Source organism: Entelurus aequoreus, linkage group LG05, assembly GCF_033978785.1.
Source record: "Entelurus aequoreus isolate RoL-2023_Sb linkage group LG05, RoL_Eaeq_v1.1, whole genome shotgun sequence".
Lineage (NCBI taxonomy): Eukaryota > Metazoa > Chordata > Actinopteri > Syngnathiformes > Syngnathidae > Entelurus > Entelurus aequoreus.
In genome coordinates this window covers 45,663,944-45,675,142 of record NC_084735.1, presented here as the reverse complement: position 1 = coordinate 45,675,142, position 11,199 = coordinate 45,663,944, and the positions used below count along the sequence as shown (strand labels likewise).

The window sequence follows — 11,199 nt, the reverse complement described above, 5'->3', positions numbered from 1 at the left end:
GGTTCAGTCCCTATGAGTTAATGTTTGGGAGACAACCCAGGCTTCCAGTCGATATTGCATTCAACCTACCCGTCAGGGAAGGAACACCAGTATCTCACTCCCAATATGTGCGAAATCTCAAGTCTCGACTGGAGGAGAGTTATCAAACAGCCATTGAAAACTCCCAGAAGGTTGCTGAGAGGAATAAGCAGCAGTGGAATAAACGAGTCAGAGAGTCTGCACTTGAAGTGGGAGATAGAGTACTGGTGAGAAATGTCCGTCTGAGGAACAAACACAAACTCGCTGACAAGTGGGAGTCCGCTGTGTACAGTGTCTTACAACAGATGGGCGACTTACCTGTTTACAAGGTTCAGCCAGTAGATGAAGATGGTCCAGTCCGCACTTTACACAGGGATCTTCTGCTGCCATGCGGGCAATTGGTTGAAGTCGAGGATGAGGAACCCAATCAGCCAAGGCCGATTCGTCGTCCCAGGACAAGACAATGTTCTCCTCAGGTCCAAGAAGAGGAAAGTTCTGAGTCTGAAGAGGAGTACACAGTCCTTCCCGAGGAAACCTCAGCTCTCACTGAGAAGAGATTTACAAAGGTCTATGACATCCCTAAACAGCTGGTTGTAGCTGACAATCCTCCCACAGAAAAGGAAGTGGGCGAGACACTACAAACCCAATCACAAGTGGAGTCCTCTGCTGGTAATGAGCCTGCGTTGCCAGTTGAAAAAGAAAAGGAATTTCCTGAAGTGGTTGGAGATCACCAGTTGGAGAGTAATGAAAATGGAAAACCGGGAAATGACACTGAAATTCCAGAAGCTCAAGATACTCAAGGCGAGGGAACCGACTTACCTGATGACTGTGGGGAAGGCAATATGGTACGCCGATCTATAAGGTCACGGCGGCCACCAGACCGATTGAACTACCCACTGTTGGGTAAACCCTTCATCTCTTTTGCTCAAAGTCTTTTAGACAGTTTCAATCACGCACTCATTTCCTTAGGTGACTACGACAGTCATGAGGTTATAGCAATTTGAGTCAAGATGTTATAGCACATGAAGGGACTCATGCTGACTTAAGGGGGGAGTGTGTAACCCATATGGAAATATAGTGTCACTAATATATTCTCCTATTATTCATTTCTAATCTATGGTGTGCCAAAGTCACTTTGGTCACTTAAAAAATGTTAAACTTGATGTGTCAAAGTCACGTGGTCACTACAGGGTTAAATTAATGATACATGCACGCAGCACGTTATTCACATGTTGGCCAGTAGAGGTCGCATGCACCTTTCTCATTCCAGACATTCCTTCACTGAACGTCAAAGAGTGAAGGCACGAGTCATATCGTTGTGTTACAAAGACAAGGTTTATAAGTTAAAATACTTGTCACTTCTCAAACCGAGTGTTGGAAAAGCAGCATAAGATAGCCTGGTTCCAGTGGGAGCTGGATTGCTGTGTTTTGTGCTGCTGAGAACTTCAATTGTTTTTTTGTATGATGCTGAAGTCTGGTTCCAAACTGGACTTGAGTTATGATGGCGAGCCAGTCCCAGTGACTGAGAGTCTGCGGAGAGGGAGCGTTTGGATGTGGTGTGGCCAGCTGCATCGGTCTCCACACTCTGCAGTGACCTATAACTGAACTGATCCACCATCAGAGTCGCATGTATCGAACCGAATCAGTATTGGATAACGGATTACAATAGAACTAAGGATTCCCAACCAAGGAATATAGACAGTGTTCATTTCATTACTACCCGGGTAGAATTTACTTTTTGAAAGGACAATTTAAAAAGGACATTTCTTCTATTTTGCTACTTTTGAATTTTTGCAACAGAGCTCTATTTTTATTTATTTTTGGGGGGTATTTACAATTTTAAAAGCACACTGTTCATGTGTTATTGTTTATTATTGTGCAATAAATTTGCCAGCAGTTGTTCTGTGGTCCACTAAGTACGTAACGTCTCATTGCGAGTCTCTCAATTATACAGCCAAGAACCTAGTAATCTTAATTGTTGTACTAACCTGCTATCCTACAGTAGGGGTGCTACATCAGCGTTGTGTTTTAATATCCATAGTCAAAAAACAACATTATTTTTATGTACTAAAAATTTTAATAGTAAAATATTTGGTTTATTATATTACATATTTATTAATTGCTAATTAGACATGTTTTCCCTTAATGTATATACACAGTAAATTGAAAATGCCTTTAATATTGAAGATCACATCACGACTACAAACAAATAAAATACACAACTAAATGTTAATAAATAGACATGGGATTTAAGCACACCTGGTGATGTGCATGTATGTATGCATTGGATTTAAGCATATCTGGTGGTGTGTATTTGTGTAATGAGGATAAACACCCATGAAGTGTAGAATTGTTTTTCTTGCAAAAAATGTTTCAAAAACGAGCTTTAACTAGATAGTCAAACATTGACTTGTTTTCTTTTATTGGGCTGGCCCGTCGCAACAGGGTAGGCAAACTAGGCAGTTGCCCCCAGCTTAAAGGGGGCCCCCTGACAACAACTAGTCGTGTATTCACATTTACAGTAACGATAACTTTGGGATTTTATCACCGCATAATACACTGGCAATATCAGAATAATGACATTGAATGAATAAAGACTCTCAAAATCCTCTTTGAAGGGCCTTTCCAGCACCCAAAGTCTGTAATATGCATAATGACACAGACAATGAGGAATGAATTAATGACAATGACACGATAGCACTTGAGAGGGCCCCTCGCAGCAGCCAATACCACTCTTGGAAGAATGTTCACGGCCACTCGTCGTGACATAATCTGAACTTTTGCTGACTGCGCGATGAAACACGGTTCAAAAATGAAACACACTTACCCTCCAGGAAGCCAGAAGTGGGAGAGGAACAAGAATAAGAACCATCAAAAGACGGATAACAGGGCTACTTCGTGGCTCTATGCCCACTTTGACACTGAAACTACTGCATGCACGGCAACCTAGTTTAATCCAACACAGTAAATATCCACCATGCACCAAAACAGACGTGCTTAATGCTTTTAAATTTGCTTTGTTAGCCCCATAGTCAGTGTACACAATGTAAGAATAAGCTAATATTTATTTTAAAGCAATTACAAATAAATACATATTTATAAACTAGCTATGCTCAAATTCCTATGCACCTCCCGCCCAAAAATTGTTTTTGTCTCTGGCACCAGTGATGATGAAAGTGCAGTGTAATTCTCTTATCTGACTGTATGAGTGCCCTTTTTAACCTATTACAGTAAATGTTACATACATACAAAGTTACAAACATATTTCACCTGTTGTTACTTCCGGACATTTCATATTTTCATATGTGAGGCGTGTGTTAACATCCACGTAACAAGTTTTCAACTGTTGCACTCTATGCATGCAAAATGTGCTCGATGAATTCATTTCTATTTTTCCAACAGTGCCATCAACTTCCCCTCATGTTTCTGAGGAGGACAAAGATCAAGAAACCATGACCGAGTGTGCATACACTTCATCAAGGCAGCTTCAGTCCACACGACTTACAAGTGCTGATGCAACAAAGGCTTTGAAGTATGTTCAAAGTGAAGTGAATTACATTTATATAGCGCTTTTTCTCAAGTGACTCAAAGCGCTTTACATAGTGAAACCCAATATCTAAGTTACATTTAAACCAGTGTGGGTGGCACTGGGAGCAGGTGGGTAAAGTGTCTTGCCCAAGGACACAACGGCAGTGACTAGGATGGCGGAAGCGGGGATCGAACCTGCAACCCTCAAGTTGCTGGCACGGCTGCTCTACCAACCGAGCTATACCGCCCCCAAATATAAACATTGTTTACATTTTTTGTTTGCCTATTTTTATTTATTTTATCAACTATTTAAGAAACCAATGTTTTTTCATGTGTAAATTGTAAATATGTTATATTTTATGAATGATATTTGCATATTTAATATTATATTTTGTCAACATATTTGTATTTATTCAAATTAGGTTAATTTCCTGTTTTGTATTAACGTTGATTACACATTTGATTGAATGTATACATATTGATATACATATGTTATCATTTGTACATAAACAATCATGTTTTAATAAAATGTTTAGCACTGAATTAATGAGTGTGTGATGTACTTCAATCAGTTAAAGATGTGCAGGTTTTTTTGGGGGGGGACGGACGAGGGGGTGATTTGTGAGCCCCAGGTACCCCCTTTGCATAGGGCCCCCAAATTCCTTTGAAACGGGCCTGGCTGCTAGTTGCAGGAGCTCTGTGCTCTTTTGTCCTCCCTTGTCTTCTTGATGTTTCCCTCTTGTTTTCGTGTGTTGGTTTGGGCCTGTTCGAAACTGCGCAAAAAGGGCAAAAACGGCGCTTTCGTGACTTCTGCGATGCTTTTTGGTGCTTTTCTCTAGACATTTGGATCTGCCTCTGGGAGCTTTTTGGAGTCTGCGTGGAAAGACCGGAGAAGATACGGGGTCGGGCTGCAGAGCTTGAATCAGTATAGATGAGATTCACGGAGCCCTGGCTGGATGAGCATGTATTAGCATGTAATCTGCGCGGACGGGACATTGGCCAAGAGCTAGTGGGCAGTCTAGGACAGATTTGGCTCTTTTGATTGATTTGTTGGGTTCCTGTCTCTGGCCGTGCTGCCTCCCACCCCAGCAGACAATAAGCGTGGAACATGCACCGCAGAGGCCACCAGCGTGTATATGGCTGTTGAAATGGTGTCTGGGAAGGTTTTTGTTTTGTTGTTTGTCTTTCATGATGTAATTGTATGTGGACAATATGTAATATTTACAGTGATGGGCAAGCTACTTGGAAATTGTAGCAAGCTAAGTTACAAGTTACTCTCGATTAAATGTAGCTAAGCTACAGGGGAAGCGTCCCTAGTAAAATGTAGCAAGCTCCAATACAAGCTACATGGCAAAAAAAAGCTTGCTACATCAAAGCTACATATATACTGTATATATATACAGTAAATATATCTATCTATCTATCTATCTATATATATATATATATATATATATATATATATATATATATATATATATATATATACATATATATATATATATATATATATATATATATATATATATATATATATATATATATATATATATATATATATATATATATATATATATATATATATATATATATATATATATATATATATATATATGAACCCCAGTATGCATTAAGCTACATACCCCCATTGAATGGCATTTATATCTATGGGACCACATGTACAATATCAATGTTAATATAACTGAGAGTGTACAAATAGCCCCAAAAAGGGCCCATTACTACTAACTATCTGTCATTTAGCTGGAGACACAATACAACTACCTCTCGGGGTTCCTGCACCCCACTGTATGGATTTATTTTAGTTTGCCTTTTCTGTGACCCACCCCTATCATGTTATTCCTTGTCTCTGCCTACAGTAAATAGACCAGCAACTATCCATATGTTGACCAAAAAAAAAGACTTGTGTGTTGTGTGGGAACAGTTGGTAATGGTTATGTGCAGTAAAACTTTTCATGAAATCACCTCACGTTAATGTGTGTTCCTAAATTTGTGTTTGACGTCTTAGATGAAGAGAGCAGTTATGATTTTGATTTACATAGTAAACAACTACAACTAAGGTTTTGGGCATTGTTTTTTCTAAACACATACATTTGTCTAATTATGGCCAAGAACACGCATTATTCTGGGTTTCCTGGATGTCACCATCACTAAAGGAAAAATCTAATCTGCGGGAGAAAATCTTTAAACTGTTTTTAATTAGGTTTCTTTTTTTTTGGAGTTGTCAGCTTGAAGCATCCCTCTGTCACCGACTCCCTCGTCATCATGGGACATCAGTGCGTGTCCATTATAATTTTGCTTCCTGATTTGATGACCTACCTTATCTTGCCTCTGATTGGCCAGTCTGTAATGTTTCACGCCAATTGTGACTCATCATACGAACACCAATCAATCCCCATGGATTTTTTCCTGTAAGTATGGATTTCTCATTCATCCAGGTCATTGTATTTTCTCCGTATATTTTTTTTGCCTGGATTCACAGTCCTTTTTATTGTAGCTTTGATGTAACCTACCTCGCTACGTGGGTCTAAAAATACCTAAGCTACAGGAATCGCTACTCATTCAAAAAGAAGTGAAGCTACCGCCAAGCTACTGGGAAATGTAGTTAAGATATGTAGCTTAGCTACATGTAGCTTGCTACTGCCCATCCCTGATTATTTATTGCAGTCTTTGATTTTTCATTGTGTTTTATTTTTGTAGCTGTATGTAGAAATGGTGTTGTTGAAGTGGTAGCTGGTTGCCTCAGAGCTCTGAGATCTTTTAATGTATTTCATGTACTTTGTGTTCTTTAATGTTCCCTCTTGTTTTCATTTGTTTTTTAATGTATGGATGGACATTTTTGAATCTGCGCTGCAATCACATAATTTCCCCGTTGTGGGATAAATAAATAAATAAAAAATAAAAATACATCTATTCTACTCTATCCAATTGAAAAGACAGATGGCATATTTTTTTTGTACAATTTAAGTAAACTATTATAACTTTAACGCGTCACATAAACAGGTGAACTAAAAAAAAAGGTTGACAGTAAATAATAGTACAATAATAGTTGCCAAATATGTGCACAATGTGCACATATTTGGCAACTATTGATGTGTACTACACATCAAATGTTCATTAGAAAACAAACATTTACTTGTGTTTAGGGATGTGCGTATCGATCCTGTGGTATCGATATATCGATACTCACACGCTACTCATTTGGCATCATTTTTCTGAAAAACGTATTGATATAAATCAAAAAACGGCGTGTGGGGTGTGCAAGCATCACTTTCAGATGTTTTTGATGACTTACTTAACTTACTATGTGCTGGGACACCCCTGTACCTGGCAGAGTACAGAGCTGGCCCAGTCACGTGACAGGAGACAGCGAATGAGCGTCGTCAACGTGCAACACACACACCGCCAGCCGACAGAGATGCAGCCAGGCATATCCAGTGTTGTCCAATTGTTGACTTAAAACAGGCATTGTTTTTTTTTTTTTTAGTAATGTTTACTGAATATTTTTGTTTAAATGATTATCCTAAATTCAAATAATTTCCACACAGGGGAATTTACTGTTAGTTGAAAATTGCTTGAGTATTTAAAACAAGATAAGAAAGAGATACAATTTGGAGATTCTTCAATCAATCAATCAATCAATGTTTATTTGTATAGCCCTAAATCACAAGTGTCTCAAAGGGCTGTACAAGCCACAACGACATCCTCGGTACAGAGCCCACATACGGGCAAGGAAAACTCACCCCAGTGGGACGTCAATGTGAATGACTATGAGAAACCTTGGAGAGGACCGCATATGTGGGTAACCCCCGCCCCCTCTAGGGGAGACCGAAAGCAATGGATGTCGAGTGGGTCTGACATAATTTTGTGAAAGTCCAACACATCAGCGAAAGTCCAGTCCATGGTGGGGCCAGCAGGAACCATCCCGAGCGGAGACGGGTCAGCAGCGTAGAGATGTCCCCATCCGATGAACAGGCTAGCGGTCCACCCGGAGCAGAGTAGAAAAGAAAAGAAAAGAAAAGAAACGGCAGATCAACTGGTCTAAAAAGGCAGTCTATTTAAAGGCTAGAGTATACAAATGAGTTTTAAGATGAGACTTAAATGCTTCTACTGAGGTAGCATCTCTAACTTTTACCGGGAGGGCATTCCATAGTATTGGAGCCCGAATAGAAAACGCTCTATAGCCCGCAGACTTTTTTTGGGCTCTGGGAATCACTAATAAGCCGGAGTTCTTTGAACGCAGATTTCTTGCCGGGACATATGGTACAATACAATCGGCAAGATAGGCAGGAGCTTGACTGTGTAGTATTTTATACATAAGTAGTAAAACCTTAAAGTCGCATCTTAGGTGCACAGGAAGCCAGTGCAAGTGAGCCAGTATAGGCGTAATATGATCAAACTTTCTTGTTTTTGTCAAAAGTCTAGCAGCCGCATTTTGTACCATCTGTAATCTTTTAATGCTAGACATAGGGAGGCCCGAAAATAAAACGTTACAGTAATCGAGACGAGATGTAACGAACGCATGGATAATGATCTCAGCATCGTTTGTGGACAAAATGGAACGAATTTTAGCGATATTACGGAGATGAAAGAAGGCCGTTTTAGTAACACTCTTAATGTGTGACTCAAACGAGAGAGTTGGGTCGAAGATAATACCCAGATTCTTTACCGAGTCGCCTTGTTTAATTGTTTGGTTGTCAAATGTTAAGGTGGTATTATTAAATAGATGTCGGTGTTGAGCAGGACCGATAATCAGCATTTCTGTTTTCTTAGCGTTGAGTTGCAAAAAGTTAGCGGACATCCATTGTTTAATTTCATTAAGACACGCCTCCAGCTGACTACAATCCGGCGTGTTGGTCAGCTTTAGGGGCATGTAGAGTTGAGTGTCATCCGCATAACAGTGAAAGCTAACACCGTATTTGCGTATGATGTCACCTAGCGGCAGCATGTAAATACTAAAGAGTGCAGGGCCAAGAACCGAACCCTGGGGAACTCCGCACGTTACCTTAACATAGTCCGAGGTCACATTGTTATGGGAGACACACTGCATCCTGTCAGTAAGATAAGAGTTAAACCAAGACAAGGCTAAGTCTGACATCCCAATACGCGTTTTGATACGCTCTAATAAAATATTATGATCAACAGTATCGAAAGCGGCGCTAAGATCAAGAAGCAGCAACATAGATGATGCATCAGAATCCATCGTTAGCAATAGATCATTAGATCATCATTAGATCATCATTAGATCATCATTAGATCATCATTAGATCATCTTCATCTTTGCATTACAGTTTTATTTTTTTCCAAGAAAATCTTGAATATATTAATATAGATTGAATGTGATTTTGGTTTTAATCTGTAACATGATTTCTTACATTTCGAAAACATTAGCCTTTTTCATATTTCATTAATTGCTAATTATATAACAAACTTTAAAAAATAACTGCAGCTTCTTGCAATTCGGATTTGACTGTTAATTGGAAAGCCCTAATATTTAATTATTATTATATATAATATATAGTTATTATTATATATAATATTTAAGTTATTTTTCATATTTATGTTATTTATTTTAATTTTACTTTTATTATATATTGACCATTATAAATGTGGTATAAATGGTCTGTATTTGTCTTGTGATTTGTCTTAAATAATAACAATAGTAATAATATTTTTGACTGACAAAAAATTGCCAATAAGAAATTATTGGTATCGGTATCGGTATCGATGAAAATTCAAGAAAAAGTATCGGTATCGTATCGAATCCTAAAAGTGTGGTATTGCCCATCCCTACTTGTGTTTAATATTCTAGTTTTTGAGGTTTAATAAAATTGTGGATTAATGAAAAGTGTTATCTACCACACTCATTTTAGTATTATATCATATGCTGTTTGGGAAATTTGCCAAGAGGGAGGAGTGGTCGATAAATATGTTTAAAAAACGTCAAGTTGTAGTAAAACAAAATAAATAGTAGGAAGGAAATAAAAGCTCAAACAATCTGCTTTAAACATATATTTTTATTTTGAAAGTCTTAAGCGGAAACGCTGATCGACCATCCTCCGTGGAAGTGAAAATCGATACGGGTGTGACTGAAAGCTGCTGCATGGATGTTGTGAAGAAATACTAGCGAGTCGTTGGTGGTGAAAGGGGTTAACGCAATAGCGTCGTGTTTATCGTCTAGTTTTTAATATTCTTTTTTTAAAATGGGAAACTGCCACACCGTTGGACCTAACGAAGCCCTGGTGGTTTCAGGTAAAGACACGAAACTTGCATTTGGGTGTTGTTTTTCTTCCGAAGCTCGGCGGCCTCTTTCTGGCTAAAGGATCTCCATGAAGAGATTCGAGGCAGGCCTCGGGGGGCGTTTTCCTTGTCTTCACTCGATAAATGACTCCTTATTTCCTCCCAAAACTACTTTACTAATACACCTAACACATCTGCATTGCATATATATTGCTACTTATAACGAGTTGGCGTAAAAAATTGAATTACCGCTAGGTCAATATTCGGTTTACAATAGTAGTTCTAATGGCGATATTAATCAATATTGTTTATGCGTTGTATTCTATTGCATACGTTATTTATTTCAGATTGGCCTATTGCTTGTTTAATTTTTTTATGTCCATTAAATATTTCTATAAGGCATGAAGGTTGTAAGAAGGCTGGTTGTGGCACAACATAGCTACTCCCTGCAGAAGCTGAATAAATTAGATTACATGGGAGAGGCCCATAAAGTCATCCTGTTTGCCAGTGCAACAACAGTAGAATTGTGGCTATCAGCTGATGCTAGACATGTTCAGAAAGCCAAGGACCGGTGTGCAGGACTTCTCCCTTCACTATTATTCTTATTTTGTATATTTCGTAGAACCAACTTCATTTGATTGTGTTCTATTTAATTTGTCAGAGTCACAGGAGTGCTCTGCTGTTTTTCAGTTGAATAGACCTGTTTTCAGACAACAAACAAGGCGGAATGTAGTCATTCCATACACGGACAACTTTTAAAATTGTAACCCCTCGTCAAATATTTTCGAACTGCAGTTGTCGTTGATATGCTGTGTGTATCATCTAATGTCAAACCCAATCACACATATGAATAACAAATATAAATAATCGCTGCAGGGTCAAACTTTTGCTATTATAAAACTTGTGTTAACTGTTTTTTAATGAAACGTGAATGCTGAATTGCAAATGTGTGGGTAATTTAGATTTTTTTAAGTGAATGTTAATTACTAGTAACAGTTAACTGTCGGTGTAAGCGAGGCTAAAGAGTCGTCCTTAGAAAAGCAGGATTTTATTTTTGCTCGTTAAAGGGGAACTGCACTTTTTTTTGGAATTTTGCTTAACGTTCACAATTATTATGAAAGACATGACGACGGATGGATTTTTTTTAATGCATTGTAAATATTAAATAAACACAAATAACAGTCCGCTTACAGCGGAGCCATTGGGAGGTCCTCTATTTCGCCCATAAAATCCAATAAATAACCATTCAAAAACCGCCAACAATACTCCATTTACATTTCGCGACTTGACTATTAACCAAGTATTAGTAATATTGTTATTATAAGCGGTAACACAGACAAACTATTTATAGCGACGATGTGATCACTACTATCTGTCTCTATGTTTACATCATCGAGG

At 38.4% G+C, this 11,199-nt stretch overlaps 1 protein-coding gene across 2 annotated transcripts in view; it reads left to right on the top strand.

Annotated features, from left to right (window-relative positions):
- Positions 1-9,623: 9,623 nt before the first annotated feature.
- LOC133650686 (flotillin-2a) overlaps positions 9,624-11,199 on the top strand; it is a 58,880-nt gene continuing 57,304 nt past the window's right edge. Inside the window, exon 1 of one of the 2 annotated variants that reach the window (XM_062048231.1) lies at positions 9,624-9,813. In XM_062048231.1, the coding sequence (XP_061904215.1) occupies positions 9,765-9,813 (49 nt within the window). In that variant the 5' untranslated portion in view covers positions 9,624-9,764. The remainder of the gene's footprint in view (positions 9,814-11,199) is intronic. The other variant, XM_062048230.1, reaches the window with a different exon arrangement.